General features: G+C 43.9%; 2 protein-coding genes and 1 pseudogene across 10 annotated transcripts in view; 1 reads left to right on the forward strand and 2 right to left on the reverse strand.

Moving 5' to 3' along the window:
- The window catches only part of Tex14 (testis expressed 14, intercellular bridge forming factor), a 115,429-nt gene extending 114,779 nt beyond the window's left edge, over positions 1-650 (reverse strand). For all 7 annotated transcript variants that reach the window (XM_070027024.1, XM_070027020.1, XM_070027023.1 and 4 more), the window contains exon 1: positions 434-650. In XM_070027024.1, the coding sequence (XP_069883125.1) occupies positions 434-459 (26 nt within the window). In that variant the 5' untranslated portion in view covers positions 460-650. The remainder of the gene's footprint in view (positions 1-433) is intronic.
- Positions 651-1,958: 1,308 nt separating this feature from the next.
- The window catches only part of Rad51c (RAD51 paralog C), a 37,698-nt gene continuing 19,329 nt past the window's right edge, over positions 1,959-20,327 (forward strand). For all 3 annotated transcript variants that reach the window (XM_070027025.1, XM_070027026.1, XM_070027027.1), the window contains exons 1-5: positions 1,959-2,137; positions 4,254-4,512; positions 5,776-5,942; positions 10,908-11,041; positions 15,447-15,578. In XM_070027025.1, coding sequence (XP_069883126.1) covers positions 2,020-2,137; positions 4,254-4,512; positions 5,776-5,942; positions 10,908-11,041; positions 15,447-15,578 — 810 coding nt within the window. In that variant the 5' untranslated portion in view covers positions 1,959-2,019. The remainder of the gene's footprint in view (positions 2,138-4,253; positions 4,513-5,775; positions 5,943-10,907; positions 11,042-15,446; positions 15,579-20,327) is intronic.
- On the reverse strand, positions 9,014-9,670 carry LOC138830350 (zymogen granule membrane protein 16-like; annotated as a pseudogene).

Raw genomic sequence — 20,327 nt, forward strand, 5'->3', positions numbered from 1 at the left:
AAATTTAGGAGTCAGAAGACTGAAGGATTGTGAGCTTGAGACTACATAAGCAGAGACCTAGTCTCAAAATTACCACAAACCGCGCACCAGTGGCTCCTGCCTGTAATCCTAGATACTAAGGAGGCTGAGGTCTGAGGAGTGGGGTTCAAAACCTAAGATCCGTGAGACTTATCTACACACACACACACACACACACACACACACACACACACACACACACACACACAGAAGTGGAGCTGTGGCGCAAGTGGGTAGCACACTAGTCTTGAGCAGGGGGGAAAAAAAGTTCAGGGACAGCACCAAGGACTTGAGTTCAAGTCCCAGGATTGGCGCATGCGCATACACATACACACGCAACCCAGAAAGCAGGACACGAGTGACTCCCGTAAATAAATCATGTACTCCTTAACTAGGGAATTTCCTCCCAAATTACCTTTCAAATATCCTCCCGGTCTCCATCCAATTTTCTACTGTGGGAGCGGTCACTCGTACGGCTTGCACATCCCTGGCCAACTGAGGAGAGTTGAATTCTAGAGAGAATTCTAGAACACCCGTCCAAACCCCTCCTCAGGAGCCAGGCTGGCCCACTCAGGAGTCGATTACTTGCGTACTTTTGCGACCACTTCTCCAGCCAGGCAGGGTCGAGGAGAACTAACGGTCTCAGCAGCCTCCACGCTCCAGGTGGGACTCGCGGGAAGGTGGGACTCGCGGGGAAGGCGTGGGTGTCCGGGTGCGGGAGACTGCGCCGCCCGGGCGCCTACTGAGGGGCGGCGTGGGGGGGGAGGGGCGGGGTGAGCCGGACCCACAATTCCTCGCGAGGGCGGGAAAGCGCGGGAAAGGTGAGGGGGCTTGCGTGCAAGTCCCCGGGGGACGGTGAGCCTGCTGGGATCCCCAGGGAAATCTGGAAACCACAGATTTGTTACTGGGTTGTTCGTTGTTTTGTGTTTTGGTGTCGGTCCTGAGGCTTGAACTCAAGGCTCCCTGTGTGCTGTCCTTATGTTTCTTTCTCTCCTCCCCCCCCCCCAAGACTGATTGCTTTAGCACTTGTGCCACGGATCTACTTTTGGCTTTCTGGTGGTTCTTCGGAGATTAAAGAGTCTTTGCTGACCTGCCTGGCTTAGAACTGTGATCCTTAGGTTTCAGCCTCCAGAGATGACAGGCGTGAGCCACAAGCGCAATAGGCTCTCTTTGTTGATCTATCCGCACTCAGTGGAGATTTCTATGAAGCACTCAAGACTTTTCCACCCCACAGGATATGGCAGAGTTGAGGAAATGTGGCCTCTCAGGCCCACTGGGCCCAGCTTTCCCTCTTAGAGTCTCCACCCATCTTAGAGTCTCCACCCATCCTTTATCCTCCAGCCTTGGATGGAGAAGTCTTTTTTTTCTTCTTCTTTTTTTGGCCAGAACTCTGGGCCTGGGCACTGTCCCTCAGCTCTTCAGCTCAAGGCAAGTGCTCTACCACTTGAGCCACAGCGCCACTTCTGGCTTTTTCTGCTTATGTGGTGCTGAGGAATCCAACCCAGGGCTTCATGCATGCAAGACAAGCACTCTACCACTGAGCCACCTTCCCAGCCCCTTAGAGAAATCTGTTAATTTGTTTTAACTTTATTAAAACAAAATTGACATACAAGAAATACAAGAAGGTGCACCCATTTAAAATACGATTCATGAGGTTTTTTTTGCGGGGGGGGGTCAGTTGTGGGGCTTGAACTCAGGGCTTGGGTGCTGTTGCTTAGCTCTTTTGCTCAAGGCTAGTGCTTAACCATTTTGGGCCTACAGCTCCACTTGGATGACTCAATCTTTAAGCGATTTGTACGAATTCTAAAGGCGGCTAGGCGTGAAAAACTACAGGGCTCGCGCACGTGCAGCGCAATCTGAAAGCCTCATGCCACCAGGAGGCGTGCCCCGCCCCCTCGCCTTTACGTCTGACGTCACACGGCGTAACGCGGCGCCCGGCGTGCGTGGTTTTGCCGCTCCAGTGCTGTGCGTCCGCGCATAGCCAAGGCGCCAGGATTTAAAATGCAGCGGGATTTAGTGAGTTTCCCGCTGTCGCCAGCGGTGCGGGTGAAGCTGGTTTCTGCAGGTTTCCGGACTGCCGAGGAAGTCCTAGAGGTGAAGCCCTCCGAACTGAGCAAAGGTAACTGACTCCGGCTGACCAGCTGAGGCACTCCGGCCGCCCTTGGGGCCGCCGCGGGCCTGAAAGGGCGGCTCCCCACCGCCGTATTTGCAATGCAAAACAGCCACTTGACTCCACTTAAAAGTTGGTTGGACGGTTTGGAGAATGGCAGTTGTGAATATTTGACTAGTTGCTTTCTCCGTGCCAGTGCCTGCTTAGAGGGATTATCTCGTTTATGTTCAGAAAAGACCTGTTTCTTTCTTTTAACAAAATTAATTTTGTTATTATAAAAGGTGATGCACCGAAGGGTTAGTTTGATAAGTTAGGTAAGGAATACATTTTTTTTTTTGCCAGTCCTGGGACTCGAACTCAGGCCCTGGGCACTGTCCCTGAGCTGCTTTTGCTCAAGGCTAGCACTCTACCATTTAAGCCATAGCACCACTTCTGGCTTCTTCTGTGTATGTGGTACTGAGGAATCAAACCCAGGGCTTCATGTTTGCTAAGCAAGCACTCTACCACTAAGCTACATTTCCAGCCCTGAATACATTCCTTTTTACACAGTATCACCCCTTCGCTCTCCCTGTTTTTCCCTTAGTCCCGTTTCTTGGGTTATTGTATCAAGCATATAGATGAGAGAAATAATCTTTTGTTTGTTGTTGGTTGTGGGATTTGAACTCCGGGCCTGGGTACCACTTCTGGTCCTTTTGATAAGAAACGGACTTTTCTGTCAGGTTGGCTTCCAACCGTGATCCTCAGATCTCAGCCTCCTAAGTAGCTAGGATTACAAGCATGAGCTACAAGTGCTAGAACATCACCACCACCACCACCTTCTTCTTCTTCTTCTTCTTCTTCTTCTTCTTCTTCTTCTTCTTCTTCTTCTTCTTCTTCTTCTTCTTCTTCTTCTTCTTCTTCTTCTCCTTCTTCTCCTTCTCCTCCTCCTCCTCCTCCTCCTCCTCCTCCTCCTCCTCCTCCTCCTCCTCCTCCTCCTCCTCCTCTTCCTCTTTCTCCTCCTTCCCCCCCCCCCCCCCCCCCCCCCCGTTCCTCCTTTTGTGGTATAGGAGCTTGAGCAACTCCTTCATCTCATCTTTCATGGGGGGGGGTGAGGTTTACTGGGGCTTGGCCTTCTAATTGACTTTTTTCCTCCCTTATGCTTGGCATTCCATGTCTTTTTTCTTTTTCTTTCTTTTTTTTTTTTGTCGGTCGTGGGGCTTGTCGTAGTGGGCCTGGTGTCCTTCAGCTCTTCAGCTCAAGGCGAGCACTCTACCACTTGAGCCACAGCGCCACTTCTGGCTTTCTGAATGGTTTATTGGAGATAAGAGTCTCACGGAATTTCCTGCTGCTTTGAACCACAATCCTCAGATCTCAGCCTCCTGAGTAGCTAGGATTACAGGTGTGAGCCACCTAAGCCCAGCTTGGCACTCCATGTCTTGAGCCACAACTCCCATTTCTTTCTCCAATCTTGAGATTAATTAACTTCCCAATACCTTGATAAAGAAATAGTGGAACTAGCATTGGAAACCGCAGTTTAAACAGTTTTCACTGTTTAAAGAATTCAAACAGATGGGGGTTCAATTTCAGAACTGAAGGTTTCAAGTAAGACTAGAGATTCTTAAGTGAGAAAGGGAATAAATTATTCCTATAGACCTGGAGAAAGCAGTAGAAAGAAAACACTCTCTCCTTTCTTATTTGAAATTCACTGAAAAAACCCAAAACCTCATTTTCCAGAGCTCTGACCGGTTTTATATGAATGGGAACCATTATATTCTGGACTACAGAAATGAAACTGGTTACTCTCTGATGATATGCCTAGACCTGTGCCATTTGATGAGGAAGATAGCATGGAATTTTAGAACATTTTATTTTTTTTCCAATATTGGGCATAGAACCCAGGACTATATGCATGCTAAGCAAATACTCTGTCATGGAGCTATATTCCCATCCGTTAGCATCACTCTTGTTATCTGAAAGTTAAAATTAATGAAGAAAATCTATTACCATGTTAGACTTTGAAATCTCTATAATCATTTTTTTCTTTTCCATTTTCATTATCTTTAAATAGTTGTACAAAAGCATTTAACAGATCAGTTTGTAAGTATAGTACATCTTGAAAATCTTTTTTTTCTCGTTTTACTTACAGAAATTGGGATATCAAAAGAGGAAGCCTTAGAAACCCTGCAAATTATAAGAAGAGAATGTCTCACAAATAAATCAAGATGTGCTGGTACATCAGAGTCTGGCAAGAAGTGCACAGCACTGGAACTTCTTGAGCGAGAGCATACTCAGGGCTTTATAATTACCTTCTGTTCAGCACTAGATAATGTTCTTGGGGGTGGAGTACCCTTAATGAAAACAACAGAAATTTGTGGCGTTCCAGGTGTTGGAAAGACACAGTTATGGTAAAATAACTTTCCTTCCTGGGCTGGCTTTGAACTGCAATACTCAGATCTTAGCCTCCTGAGTAGCTAGGATTATAGGCATGAGCCACCAGCGCCCAGCTGATAAAATTATTTTTATATAAAATGTTTCTGGTTTTTTGTTTTTTTTGGGGGGTCTGGTTGTGGGGCCTGAACTCTGCCCCTCAGCTCTTCAGCTCAAGGCTAGCACTCTACCACTTGAGCCACAGCACCACTTCCACCTTTTTTTGCTTATGTGGTGCGAGGAATCGAACCCAGGGCCTCATGCATGCAAGGCAAGCACTCTACCACTGAGCCACCTTCCCAGCTCCTGTGTGTGTGTCTCCCGCCCCCTTTTTCTAGTAGTATTAGGGGTTGAACTTAGGACCTCATATTTGCTAGACTTTCTTCCTTGGCTGGTATTCTACCACTTGAGCCATCCTTTCAGCCTAGCTTTTCATTGGTTATTTTGGTGATGGAATCTCCTGGACTTATCTGCTCAGCTAGCTTTGAACCACAATCCTCTGGATCTCAGCTTCTAGAATAGCTGGGATTACAAATGTGAGCATCTAGCTGCCAGACTTTTTTTGTGTCTCTGTGTTGGTCCTGGGGCTTAAACTCAGTCCTGGGCTGTCCTTGAGCTTTTTTTTTTTTTTTTTGGTAGGTTGTAGGGCTTGAACTCTGGCCTTGGGTGCTGTCCCTGCACTCTTCAGCTCAAAGCAAGTGCTCTGCTGCTTGAGCCACAGCGCCACTTCTGGCTTTCTAGTGGTTTTTATTGGAGTTAAGAGCCTCCGGGACTTTCCTGCCCGGGCTGGCTTTGAACTGGGATCCTCTGATCTCAGCCTCCTGAGTAGCTAGGATTACCGGCATGAGCCACCAGCGCCCGCTCCTTGAGCTTTTTTGCTCAAAGCTAGTGCTGGCTTTTTGGGTGGTTAATTGGAGATAAGCATCTCATAGACTTTCCTGTCCAGGCTGGCTTGGAATTGTGATAACCAGATCACAGCCTACTGAGGAGCTAAGATTACAGACATGAGCCATCATGTGTTTTTACTTATCAGGATTCATGTAGAATCAGCCATCTTCGTTATTTTTATGTGTGCGTACGCGCATGTGTGCACATTTGTTTGTGTGTGTGCCCACAAGTGTATCTATGTATGTATTCATAAACTTTCAGTACTTTAACTGGCCATTATTTGGCATTTGAAAACACTGTCTTAGAAGATCATGATAATGATTTATTTAGTCACTGGACTTATTTCTCTGCAGCATGCAGTTGGCAGTAGATGTGCAGATACCAGAATGTTTTGGAGGAGTAGCAGGTGAAGCAGTATTTATTGATACAGAAGGAAGCTTTATGGTTGATAGAGTGATAGATATTGCCACTGCCTGCATTCAGCACCTTCAGCTTACAGCAGGAGCACACATGGGAGAAGGTAGGTTAATTAATGGTCCTCTTTTTTTCTTTTCTGTATAACATAGTTTGCAACTCTCAGACCTCAGCAAGCGACTATTCCAAACTTGAAATTTCATGACTTAATAGCATATTAGTGTAAAACACTCATACCTGAGTTAAAAACAGAAATGTCAAGCCAGGCGCTGGTGGCACATGCCTGTAATCCTACTACTCAGGAGGCTGTGATCTGAGGATCACGGTTCAAAGCCAGCCCAGTGACTGACCAAAAAAAAAGAAATGTCACAGTCTGATTTGGCCCTTTCTTCCTCATTTAGAGAATTCTCTTACTGTAGTAACTTTGGGGCAAAACCTGCACAGGTATTTTAGTACATGATTTCAAACTATCTTCCAACTTGCCAGGTATAAGTTGATGCACACATAAGCCAGGTGCCAGTGACTCATGCCTGTAATCCTAGCTACTCAGGAGGCTGAGATGTGAGGATTGAGGTTCAAAGCCAGCCCGGGCAGGAAAGTCCATGAGACTCTTACCTCCAATAAACCACTAGAAAACCGGAAGTGGTGCTGTGGCTAAAGTGGTAGAGCACTCACCTTGAGTTGAAGAGTGCAAGGACCGCGCCCAAGCCCAGAGTTCAAGCCCCATGACAGACAAAAAAAAAAAAAAAAGTTGATGCACACTTGGATATAAGTGAATTCACAATGAATTTTCAAAAAGCAAACAGTCCTAGCTGCTTGGGAGGCTGGGATCTGAGGAACATGGTTCTAAGCCAACCTGGGAAGGAAATTCCATTTTTTTATTTTTGCCGGTCATGGGGCCTGAACTCTGGGCCTAGGTGCTGTCCCTCAGCTCTTCAGCTCAAGGCTAGCACTCTACCCACTCGAGCCATAGCGCCACTTCCTACTTTTTCTGCTTATGTGGTGCTGAGGAATCGAACCCAGGGCCTCATGCTTGCAAGGCAAGCACTCTACCACTGAGCCACCTTCCCAGCCCTCCATGAGACTCTTATCTCTAATAAACTACTCAGAAAAAGCCAGAAGTTAGTTCTCTACCACTTGAGCCACACCACCACTTCTGGCTTTTTTGGTGCTTAATTGGAGACAAGAGTCTCAAAGACTTTGGTGTCTAGGCTGGTTTTGAACCAAAATGGTCAGATCTTCGCCTTCTTGAGTAGCTTATATTACAGACATGAGCCACTGGCCCCTGACCAACCAGATATTTGAGTTACTAATCTCTGGAGCTTTTGTGCTTAAGGCTAGCACTCTACACCTCTACTTTTTCAGCTTTTTGGTGATTAATTGAGAAATGAATGTAATGGGCTTTTATGCCTAGGCTGGCTTTGAACCCACAATCCTCAGATATCAGCTTCCTGAATAGTTTAAGATTACAGGTGTGAGCCATCAGAACGAGGCTCCCTTCTCTGTCCCCTGTCCCTCTTCTCTTCTTCCTCTCGCCCCCCCCCCTTCCCTTTTTTCTTTTTCTTTTTTTTTTCTTTTTTCTTTTTTGGTTACTGGTACTAGAATTCTAGGCCTTGCTAAGTAAGCTCTTTATCACTAAACCAACACTTCCAGCTCCCTCCCCACCCCAACATTTTTTTTTTTTTTTTTTTTGGTGGGTTGTGGAGCTTGAACTCAGGGCCTTTTTGCTCAAGGCTAGTACTCTACCAATTTTTATTTTATTTTTGCCAGTCCTGGGGCTAGAATTCATGGCCTAGGCTCTGTTCCTGAGCTTCTTTTGCAAAAGGCTAGCACTCTACCACTTAAGACACGGCACCACTTCCAGCTTTTTCTGTATATATGGCACTGAGAAATGGAACCCAGGGCTTCATGCATGCTAGGCAAGCACTCTATCACTAAGCCACATTCCCAGCCCAGCACTCTACCAGTTTGAGCCACAGCTCCACTTTTGGTTTTCTGGTGGTTAATTGGAGATAAGAGTCTCATGGATATTCTTGCCCAGGGGTCTTTGAACCATGATTCTCAGATCTCAGCTTCCTGCATAGCTAAGATTATAGTCGTGAGCCACCAGCACCTGGCTGGTACCACAATTTTTGTTTTTGTTTTTTCTGGTCGTGGGGCCTGAACTCTGAGCCTGGGCACTATCCCTCAGCCCTTCAATTCAAGGTTAGCACTCTACCACTTGAATCACAGTACCACTTCCAGCTTTTTCTGCCTATGTGGTGCTGAGGGGTCTCATGAATGCAAGGCAAGCACTCTACCATTGAGCCATCTTCCTAGTCCCTCTGTTTAGTTTTTTGAGGGGCTTCCAAACTGCTGTCCAGAGTAGCATACTAGTTTACATTCCCACCAATAGTGCAGTAGGGTTCCTTTTTCTCTAAAATCCTGCCAACATTGTTGTTCAAATTCACAATGTTGACCAATCAAACTGGGGTGAGATGGAATCTTAGAGTTGTTTTGATTTACATTTCCTTTATGGCCAGGAATGATGAGCATGTCCTCGTGTTTCTTTGCCGTTCTTTTTTTAAAAAATTGAATTGAATTTTATTGTAATGGTGATGTATAAAGGATTACAATTTTCATAAGTAAGATAATGAGTACATTTCATGTTGAACATATTCTCTCCTTCGTTTTTTTCCACTTTCCTGCCTCCCCCACCCTACCCCTCCTCCCAGTTTGTAAAGTCCATTTCCAATGTAGTGTCTCATGAGTATGCTGATGCATTGGTTCACCCTTTGTCCTTTGTCTCACCATTTTATTTTTCTTATCTCTTTTTCTGAGAAGTCTCTTCTTAGCTCCTTTGCCCATTTAGTAATTGGTTTATTAGCTTTGGGAGGGTGCAGTAGTTATTTTGTAGGTACACCTAGATAGTCATCTGCCTATTTTAGACTTCCCATAGTAGCCTGGATAACAGATGAGAGCTACCATGCCCAGCTTCTTTCATTGAATGGAGTCTTGCAGACTTTTCTGCCTGAGCTGACCTAAAAACAAATGTTTCTGATCTTAGTTTCTCATGTAGCTGGGATTACAGTTGTGAATACTGGCACCTGTCAATTATTTTAGTTTTTTAATATGTATTTGCAATAGACAGTGTTTCTATTTTGAAATTCTGAAATGTAATTTTTTGTCTGTTTATTTATTTATTTATTTTAGCATTATCACTTTATTAAGTCATGTATGTGTATGGGGGTTAGTGATCAAAGAACTTGTGCCCACTAGGGCTACTGCCAAGGAGGAGGAGGAGGAGGAGTTTAGCAGCTGCTGCACTCACTGGGGTAGTAGTCCCAGTGCAGGCCAATGGCGTTGATGAGGGAACCAGCTCGGCCACTGATGAATCGTAGGACGGTATTGGGGTACAAGGGAGCAGCATTGAAACTGAGTCTTTCCTGAGTCTTTCCCAAAAGCTAGGTAGCGGTGCTGATCGGTCACAAAGACCAGCTTCTTCAAGTATTTCTTGTACTTGCCAGACACCTGGATCACTGATTCCCCAGGGTACAGGAAGATCTCTTCCAGGTCTCCCTGCTTCCCACCTACATAGTCGCTCCACACCTTGCCATAGCGCACCTGGAGAAATGTAGTAATTGTTGACACGGACACAGATGGCAGTGATTGGGCCTTCCAGCTGGTTCCCAGAATGGGAGAAGCGCTGTCCTCCACTACCTCCATACTCCCCATTAAAGGAGGAGGATCTGAGCTGAATGGCATTGGCAGAGGCTGAGGCACAAAGAAGGGCTAGGAGAGCAATGGTCAACATTCTGGGGCTCCCAGGGTCAGATGCAAAGTAACCCCCCAGAAATTTCCAGATCTTTTATCCTGTTTATTTATTTTGTGTGTACTAGAGTCAGTACTAGGGTTTGAACGCAGGGTCTGTAGTACTCACTTGTCTTTTTTGCCCAAGGCTGGCACTCTACCACTTGAGACATACCTCTACTTCATTCTTTTTCTGGTTAATTGGAGATAAGAATCTTTAGACTTTTCTGCTCAGGTTGGCTTCAAAACTCAGTCCTTGGGACTGAGAGTGTGGTTCAGCGGTAGCGTGGTTGCCTAGCATGCATGAAGCCCTGGGTTCAATTCCTCAGTATCACATAAACAGAAAAAAAGCTGGAAGTGGCACTGTGGCTCAATAGGTAGAATGCTATCCTTGAGCAAAACTGTCAAGGACAGTTTCCAGGATCTGATTTCCAGCCCCAGGACTGGCAAAAAAAAAAGCCACCTCAGTCCTTAGATATCAACCTCCTGAGTGGCTAAGATTACAGGCATGAGTTAGTAGTGTCTGGCTATCGTTTCTTGATTTTACTTACTTATTTTTTGTGGTTCAGAAGATTAAATGGGCCGGGAATGTAGCTTAATGATAGTGTGCTTGCCTAGCCTGCATGAAGCCTGAATTTGATTCCTCAGTACCACATAGCCAGAAAAGGCCGGAAGTGGTGCTGTGATTCAAATGATAAGAGTGCTAACCTTGAGCAAAAGAAGCTCAGGGACAGTATCCAGGCCCTGAATTCAAGCCCTAGGACTGGCAAAAAAAGAAGAAGAAGAAGAAGATTAAGTAGCCCATGTCAGGCAAGTAGTCTACCATTGATCTACATCCCAGACTCTTTCTTGTTTAATAGCACACTCAAGGAAAAATGCTTCATTTTGACATTTTTCCTTATTAGTTTGTAGACATTTGTAGAAACTTCCATTATTATTCCTGTTCAAACTCAATAATACAAAATGAAAAGGCAGGCATAAAAATTCTATTTTTATTCATGAGTAAGCAATTTCTAGATAGTGTAGTATGTAAGACAAGAGTGGAAAAGGTAAAAATAAGAAAGCAAGTGGGCACTGATGGCTCACTCCTGAGTAGCTAGGATTACAGGCGTGAGGCACTGGTGCCCGGCTAATTTAGCTATATTTTTTATCCCTTTCAAAGTAAACAGGTTGTTATACAGAATATAATTATTAAGTATTAATATTAAGGAACAATAACATTTTCTACAGTTATCAACATATCAAAACAAGTAAACTTAAGATTTTTTGTTGTTTGTTTCAGAGCATCAAAAAGCTTTGGAGGATTTTACTCTTGAAAATATTCTTTCTCATATTTATTATTTCCGATGTCATGATTATACAGAGCTACTGGCACAAGTTTATCTCCTTCCAGATTTCCTTTCAGGCCACTCAAAGGTATGGGTTAAACTACTGAAAAAAAACAAGTATCTTTGGAGATTTTTGGATAAGCATTAAAAATATAATTAAGAGCCGGGCGCTGGTGGTTCACGCCTGTAATCCTAGCTACTCAGGAGGCTGAGATATGAGGATCTCGGTTCAAAGCCAGCCCGGGCAGGAGAGACTGTGAGACTCCTATCTCCACTAAACCACCAGAAAACCGGAAGTGGTGATGTAGCTCAAGTGGTAGAGCGCTCGCCTTGAGCTGAAGAGCTGAGGGACAGCACCCAGGCCCGGAGTTCAAGCCCCACGACTGACAAAAAAAAAAAAAAAAGATAATTAAGGCCAGGCGCTGGTTGCTCACACTGTAATCCTACCTATTCAGGAGGCAGAGATTTGAGGATCCCGGTTCAAAGACAGCCTAGGTAGCAAAGTCCATGAGACTCTTATCTCCAATAAACCACTCAGAAAACTGGAAGTGGCAGTGTGACACAAGAGGTAGAGTGCTAGCCTTGAGCTGAAGAGCTGAGGGACAGTGCCCAGACCGAGTTCAAGCCCCATGACCAACCAAAAAAAAAAAGATAAATAAGGACTGAGAATATGGCTTAGTGGTAAAGTGCTTGCCTAGCACACATAAAACCCTGCGTTCTATTCCTCAGTATCACATAAATAGAAAAAGCCAGAAGTGGTGCTGGGGCTCAAGTGGTAGAGTGCTAGGCTTGAACAAAAGAGGCTTAGGGACAGTGCCCCAGGCTGACAAAAAAAGAAAAAGAAAAAGGATTAAATAGTATAGTAATATAAAATTAAAAACCAGTAGAGAAAATTTTTTCCTTCCCTGCCCTGCAATTTATTTGTATTTATTTCACCTACACTATATACATACTATTCAGATTTGACCCATATACATGGATATATGTGTATCTGTATGTTTTTGAAATTTGTTTTTGTTTTTTTTTTGTTTTTTTTTGGGGGGGGGGTCCGGTCGTGGGGCCTGAACTTTGGGCCTGGGCGCTGTCCCTCAGCTCTATCACTTGAGCCACAGCACCACTGCCGGCTTTTTTCTTTTTGCTTATGTGGTGCTGAGGAATCAAACCCAGGGCCTCAGGCATGCAAGGCAAGCGCTCTACCACTGAGCCACCTTCCCAGCCCCGTGTTTTTGAAATTTTAAGTAATAAAAGTTTAAAGTTTTTTTGGCAGAACTAGTATTTGAACTCAAGGTCTCCTACTTTCAAGGCAGATGCTCTACCAATTCAGCCATTCCTCCAGCCTTACTCTAGTTATATTTTAGATAAATTCTTTTCTTTGTTTGTTTGTTTGTTTTTGTCATGGGGCTTGAACTCTGGGCCTGGGTGCTGTCCCTCAGCTCTTCAGCTCAAGGCTAACATTCTACCATTTGAGCCACAGCGCCACTTCTGTTTTTTTCTACTTATGTGGTGCTGGGGAATCGAACCTAGTGCCTCAAGCATGCAAGGCAGGCACTCTACCACTGAGCTACCGTCTCAGCCCATTTTAGATAAATTCTTGTGTTTTTTTTCCCAGAGCTAGCCTTGATTCATGGTCCTCCTATTTATACGTTTTGTCATAGCTGGGATTAAAGGCATGAACCACCATGTTTATTCATACTGTACATCCTAAAAACAGGAAAATTAATTTTTTATAATTACTATAAATTCAACATCAAGATTCAAGCTAATTTGGTTTGTGGCAATAGCTCTTTTTGGTTTATATTTTTCAGCTTTTCACTGGGTTCTTACATGGTTTGTAAACAGAAAGAGTGTGTATGAGCTCTGGTGTTTTTTTGTTTTTGTTTTTTTTTCTGGTTCTGGAATTAAAATTCACAGTCCATACCTTGCAAATACATAAGATCTGTGTTAGCTCTCTGTGACAAAATACTTGAAAGAAATCAACTTAAAGGAGGAAAAAGGGCAGCTCCTAGTAATACATTCTTGTTATCCTAGCACTTAGGAAGTTGAGGTAGGAGAATTGCAAGTTTGAAGCTAGTTTGGGCTCCAGAGTGAGCTCAAGGCAGCTTGGGCTATATAGTAAAAACCTGTTCCAAAGGAAGAAAAAAGAGATAAGGATTTTATTTATTTATTTATTTATTTTTGTTGGTCATGGGGCTTGAATTCTGGCCTTGGGCGCTTTCCCTGCGCTCTTCAGCTCAAGGGGAGGGCTCTACCACTTGAGCCACAGTGCCATTTCCAATATTTTAGTAGTTTATTGGAGAGAAGGGTCTCAAGGAGTTTCCTGCGTGGGCTGGCTTTGAACCATGATCCTCAAATGTCATCCTCCTGAGTAGCTAGGATTACAGGCATGAGCCACTAGCCCTAGCTAAAGATCTATTTTGACTTACAGATGTTTCAGTCCTTGGTCCCTTGATCCTATTTTTTGGTGGTACTCTTAACACTCCAACCATAATTCCACTGAATTTTCTTACTTTAGTTAATTAATTATTTATTTACTTCCAGTTTTCTGGTAGTTAATTGGAGATAAGAATCTCATGGCCTTGGTGCTGGAAAGGTGGCTCAGAGGTAGAGCGCTTGCCTTGCATGCCTGAGGCCCTGGGTTCGATTCCTCAGCACCACATAAGCAAAAAGAAAAAAGCCAGAAGTGGCGCTGTGGCTCAAGTGGTAGAGCGCTAGCCTTGAGCTGAAGAGCTGAGGGACAGTGCCCAGGCCCAGAGTTCAGGCCCCACAACCGGACCAAAAAAAAAAAAAGGGGAATCTCATGGCCTTAATCTTGACTTTCTTGCAGGGGTTGGCTTTGAATGGTGATCCGCAGATCTCAGCCTCCTGAGTGGCTATGATTACAGTCCTGAGCCACGGGCACCCTGCTCTACTTATTTTTATTTATTTATCTATTTATTTTTGTTCTTGGGCCTGAATTCAGGGCCTTGAGCTTTTTCACTCACGGTAGCAATCTACCATACCACCACTTCTGACTTTTCAGTAAACCAGAATTTACTATGTTTTAAATATTGGTGATTATGGTAGAAATTATTACATGAATAGATTTATAACTTTACAAAAGAAAGCCTTTGAAAATAAAGTCCTGGATTTTATTTTTGTAATGGAATGTGCTTTTTGGATGCCCCTCTCTCAGAGGGTCTACAAATGGCTTAGGGGTAGGGTGCTTACCTAGCATGCGTGGAGCCCTGGATTTGATTCCTCAGTGCCACATAAGCAGAAAAAGTCAAAAGCAGCACTGTGGCTCAAGTGGTAGAGTGCTAGCCTTGAGCAAAAGAAGCCTAGGGAGAGTGCCCAGGCCCTGAGTTTAAGGCTTAGGACTGACAAAAAAAAAAAAAAAAAAAAAAAAAGAATCTCACATTTGTCTGATTGGGCTAGTTTCAAACTATGATCTTCAGATCTCAGCCTCCTAAGTTGGTATGTCTGTCTATAGGTGTGAGTGACTTGTGTTTGGTTTTATTTCTTTATTTTTCTAATAATTATTAGGACATTTTTTTGTTCAGTGCTGAGAATTGTACATGCTAGGCAAGCACTCTGCCACTAAGCTACATCCCTAGCCTTCACTGAAAATTTAAATGTCCTCCTTATCAGTATAAAATATTTTCTTAAAACTGTGTGTGAATTAGTTATATTGGATCATGCTTGTAAGTTCAGCACTCTGGATGCAGGGGCAAGATCATTAGTTTGAATCTAGCCGAGGCCACATAAAAAGACTCTTTTAAAAAAAAAAGAAAAGTGAAGCATCAGTGGTTCACACCTGTAATCCTAGATATTCGGGAGATTGAGATCTGAGGATCATGGTTCAAAGCCAGCCTGGCAGGAAAGTCTGTGAGACTCTATTTCCAGTTAACCACCAGAGAACTGGAAGTGACACTTTGGCTCAAAAGTAAAGCGCTAGCCTAGAGCTGAAGAGCTCAGGGACAGTGCCTAGGCCCAGAGTTCAAGCCCTATGACTGACAAAAAAAAACTGTCTAGGGCTGGGAAGGTGGCTCAGTGGTAGAGCTCTTGCCTTGCATGCCTGAGACCCTGGGTTTGATTCCTCAGCACATAAGCAAAAAAAAAAAAAAAAAAGCCGGAAGTGGCTCTGTGGCTCAAGTGGTAGAGCACTAGCCTTGAGCTGAAGAGCTGAGGGACAGCGCCCTAGGCCTAGAGTTCAGGCCCCACCACCAGACCTCCCCCCCAAAAAAAAACTGTCTATACTGCCAAATTATAAAAAAACTAAAATTATTTACTTTTCTTTTTGAGTTACCTTTTTTCAAGTTAGTAAATTATCAAACCAGAGTTTACTATATTTTAAATTTTGGTGATTCTTGTAGAAATTATTACATGAATAGATTTATAAATTTACAAAAGAAAGCCTTTGGAAATAAAGGATTCTTTTCTGTAATGGAATATGCTTTTTGGATGCCATTATATTTAACACCAAAACTAATCATCATTGTTTCTTCTATGTTTAGGTTCGTTTAGTGATAGTGGATGGTATTGCTTTTCCTTTTCGTCATGATCTTGATGATCTATCCCTTCGAACTCGATTACTAAATGGCCTGGCACAGCAAATGATCAGCCTTGCAAATAATCACAGATTAGCTGTAAGTATTACTGGTCAAGAGAATTTTTTGATTTATTTGTTTGACTGATTATACAGTACTGGGATTTGACTCATACCTGCTATTTGCTGGTTGTTTGGGGGATGGGGACTTTTCTGCCCAGGGTGTCCTTGAACTATGATCTGTTAGGTCACAGCCTCCTGAGTAGCTAGGATTACAGACTTAAGTCATTGGCATCTGGCTGAGTTTTGGTGCTATTGGGGTTTAAACTCAATTCCTTAAGCTTGCTAAGCTGCTATTATACTACTTAGCCATGCTTCTAGCCCTGTTTTTCACTGGTTATTTTTAGGGTAGGATCTTCTTTCCTACTCAAGTAAGTGTCTTGAATGGTAGTCCACCAAATTCTAGGCTTCCTATGATGGATAGGATGAGATGCATATACCACTTCTAGCTTCCCTTTATGCAGACTGAGTTTCAAGTATTTCTCTTCCTCGGCGGGCCTGACAATGCTATTTTCCCAGTTTTAGCCTTTGAGGTAGTATGGAATGACAGGTGTGTGCCTCTGGACCCAACGATGTGTTTAGAAAGGTCTCATCAACTTTTTGCCCATGCTAGCCCCAGGCCTCAATCCCCAATAATTTAGGTTTGTAGGCATGAAATTCCCAAGTAACTTAGGTTTGTAGACACAAGCCACCTGGGTAAGAGAGGTAGGTAGAGGGGTGTGTGTGTGTGTGTGTGTGTGTGTGTGTGTGTGTGTGTGTGTGTGTGTGTGTGTGTGTGTGTGTGTGTGTGTGTGTGTGTGTGTGTGTGTGTGTGTGTGTGTGTGTGTGTGTGTGTGTGTGTGTGTGTGTGTGTGTGTGTGTGTGTGTGTGTGTGTGTGTGTGTGTGTGTGTCATGGGGCCTGAACTCTGGGCCTGGGTGCTGTCCCTCAGCTCTTCAGCAAAAGGCTAGCACTCTACCACTTGAGCCACAGCACTACTTCCGGCTTTTCTGCTTATGTGGTGCTGAGGAATCGAATTTAGGGCCTCATGCATGCAAGGCAAGCACTCTACCAACTGAGCCACCTTCCCAGCCCACACATGGGGTTTTGAAGGTAATTTTGGTTTGGTTTGGTTTCTGTAAAAAAATCCAAGTTGGCTATTGTGAGACTTGCCTATAAATCCTAGCACTGAGGAGGTTGAAGTAAGGAGTCTAGCTTAGCTATACAGTAAGTTGGAGGCAATCTGAACTATTAAGACTGCTTAAAAAAGAAAAACCAAGTCAGGGGTGGTGGCTCATGCCTGTAATCCTAGCTCCTCAGGAGGCTGAGTTCTGAGGATCATGGTTTGAAACTAGCACAGGCAAGAAAGTCCGTGAAACTCTTTTTTTTTTTTTTTTTTTGTCGGTCGTGGGGCTTGAACTCTGGGCTTGGGCGTTGACCTGTGCTCTTCAGCTCAAGGCAAGCACTCTACCGCTTGAGCCACAGCACCACTTCCGGTTTTCTAGCAGTTTATTGGAGATAAGAGTCTCACGAACTTTCCTGCCTGCTGACTTTGAACCTCGATCCTCAGATCTCAGCCTCCTGAGTAGCTAGGATTACAGGCGTGAGCCACCAGCTCCCTGCTAAGTCCGTGAAACTCTTATCTCCAAAAAACCACCAGAAAATGGGAAGTGTTGCTGTGGCTGAAGTGGTAGAGTGCTAGTCTTGAGCTGATTTGCTGAGGGACAGTGCCTGGACCCAGAGTTCAAGCCCCGACTGACAAAAAAGAAAAGCCAGCCCAGGCTGGAAAGTCCATGAGACCCTTATCGCCAATAAACTACTCAGAAAACCCAGAGCTCGGGAGAGGGGAGGCTGGGAAGGGATGTGAAGGGTAAACAAAGGAGGAGGCTGCAATGGTTGGTAAGAAATGTACGCATTATCCTGCCCATGTAATTGTAACTCCTCTGTACAATATGTTCACAAATAAAATAAAATTAAATTTAAAAAAAAAGCTTAAAAAAAAAAAAAAAAAGAAAACCCAGAGCTCAAGCTCCACAACCAACAAAAAACAAGACAAAAAAAAAAAAAAAAAAAAAAAAAGAAAAGCCAGTAATCCTCACTACTTAGGAGGCAGAAATCTGAGGAATGCAGTTTGAAGCCAGCCTGGGTGGGAAAGTTTGTCTCCAATAAACTACCGAAAAACCAAGTATGGCACTGTGGCTTGAATAGTAGAGCACTGACCTGGAGCAAAACCACAAAGGGAGAGTACCCAGGCCCTGAGTCTAAGCCCTGGGACCTGAACAACAACAACAAAAGGCTAAATTAAAGCAGTAGGCCCTAAGTTCAAGTCCTATACTGGTACATACACATCTACACACAAAGAGAGCCCCAAGTACAGGAGCTACAAGTACTGGCTCAAATGTAAAGCGTTAGCCTTGAGCAAAAATGCTGAGGGACGGTGCCTAGGTCCTGACCCCAGGACCAGCACAAAAATAGAAGTAAACTCTTTTGTCTTCCAAAATATTTTTGTTTTTTCCATTCTCTTAAAAGTTTATTTGGGGCTGAGAATGTGGCTTAGTGGTAGAGTGCTTGCCTAGCATGCATGAAGCCCTGAGTTCCATTCCTCAGTACCCATATACACAGAAAAAGCTGGAGGTGTCTGTGGCTCAAGTGGTAGAGTGCTAGCCTTGAGCAAAAGAAGCTCAGGGATAGTGCCCAGGCACTGAGTTCAAACTGCAGGCCAGTCCTGTTTTTTTTTTTTTTTTTCTTTTTTTTCAGACTGGTGCCAGTGGCTCATGCCTATAGTCCTAACTACTCAGGAAACAGATCTGAGGCTTTCGGTTCAAAGTCTGCTGGGGCAGGAAAATCCATGAGACTCTTATCTCCAATTAACTACCAGAAGACTGGAAGTGGCACTGTGGCTCAAGTGGTAGAGCACTAGCCTTAAGTTGAAGAGTGCAGGGACAGTACCCAGGCTCAGAGTTCAAGCCCACAACTGGCCAAAAAAAAAGTTTATTTTTTTCATTTTGATAAATATTATATGATCAAAGGGAATGAAGTTTTATTCCAAATTTTAAACTACCTGTTTGCCATCACTCCCCACTCTGCACCCACATCCCACCACAAGTATTCTTTCTTGTTTAGAGGTGACAGAAGATGAACTATTTTGATTTTTTGTTTTTATCTTTATTAAAGAGTTTTATATGCCTGTAATAGACTAAAAGTAAATAAGCAGAGTCATCAGGTTCATTTGTATGATTTCTTTGATTTCTCAATTTTGTTTTATTTTGTTTTTTTGTCGGTCTTGGGCTTGAACTCTGGGCCCGAGCACTGTCCCTCAGCTCTTTAGCTCAAGGCTAGCACTCTACCATTGAGCCACAGTGCCACTTCTGGTTTTTCTGAATCGTTTATTGAAGGTAAGTGTCATTGACTTTCCTGCCCAGGCTGGCTTTGAACTGTGATCCTCAGCTTTCAGCATCCTGAGTAGCTAGGATTACATGGGTGAGCCATACGATGCCTGGCCTGATTTCTCAGATATTTTTTAAACCATCTTCTTTTTTTGGGGGGGTCCGGTCGTGGGGCCTGAACTCTGGGCCTGAGCGTTGTCCCTCAGCTCTTCAGCTCAAGGCTAGCACTCTACAGTGCCACTTCGGGCTTTTTTCTTTTTGCTTATGTGGTGCTGGGGAATCGAACCCAGGGCCTCAGGCATGCAAGGCAAGTGCTCTACCACTGAGCCACCTTCCCAGCCCTTAAACCATATTCTTTTTTTTTTTTTTTGGTCCAGTTGTGGGGCCTGAACTCTGGGCCTGGGCGCTGCCCCTCAGCTCTTCAGCTCAAGGCTAGCACTCTACAGTGCCACTTCCGGCTTTTTTCTTTTTGCTTATGTGGTGCTGAGGAATGGAACGCAGGGCCTTAGGCATACAAGGCAAGCGCTCTACCACTGAGCCACCTTCTCAGCTCCTTAAACCATATTCTTAAAAAAATTTTTTTTATTATCTTTAAGTGGTTATACAAAGAAGTTCTTATTCTACAAGACAGTATATGAATACAAAATATCTGATAACATTGTCACCCCATCGCTCCTAATCCACCCCTTCTCTCACTTTTCTTTTTTTATTGAGATTAGGTGATTACATAAATTTCACATATTTCACAGTATTGTGGAATAGTGATACTTAAAGTCACAAACACATTTCAACCTTCACAAGGCAAATTTTCAATATCATGGTCTATAAAATTTGTGAATTCTATGAGCTTTGACAATACAATTATTTCTTCTAAATCAGGTGATAGTTACAATTCTTTCCTTTTGCTTAGTGTAAGCTGTTCCCTCTTTCCCTCTCATTCCTCCCTTCCCATCACTGTCTTTGGGTTGCTTAGTGCATTTTCATCTATGTCCAATGCAGCTGATGGGCCCCTCTGTAAACCATATTCTTTTTACCAAAGCCAAAATATAGTGATGTGTATTTGAATTATTTCTTGATATTGGAATTTAGCATCATTAATGTGTTAGTTTCAGTTTAGATCTTCCAGTAGAGGGCACTCAAGACTAATGAGTTGCACAGTTGCCTTTTGTGTTTGGTGTATTGTGCTCTTTTGTGTGTGTATGTGTGCCAGTCCTGGGCTTGAACTCAGGGCCTGGGTACTATCCTTGAGCTTCTTCTTTTTTTTTTTTTTTTTGGCCCGGTCATATGGCCTGAACTCTGGGCCTGACCGCTGTCCCTCAGATCTTCAGCTCAAGGCTAGCGCTCTACCACTTGAGCCACAGCACCACTTTTGGCTTTTTTCTTTTTGCTTATGTGGTGCTGAGGAATCGAACCCAGGGCCTCAGG

This window comes from Dipodomys merriami, unplaced genomic scaffold (assembly GCF_024711535.1).
Source record: "Dipodomys merriami isolate MVZ:Mamm:240054 unplaced genomic scaffold, mDipMer1.0.p SCAF_19, whole genome shotgun sequence".
NCBI lineage: Eukaryota > Metazoa > Chordata > Mammalia > Rodentia > Heteromyidae > Dipodomys > Dipodomys merriami.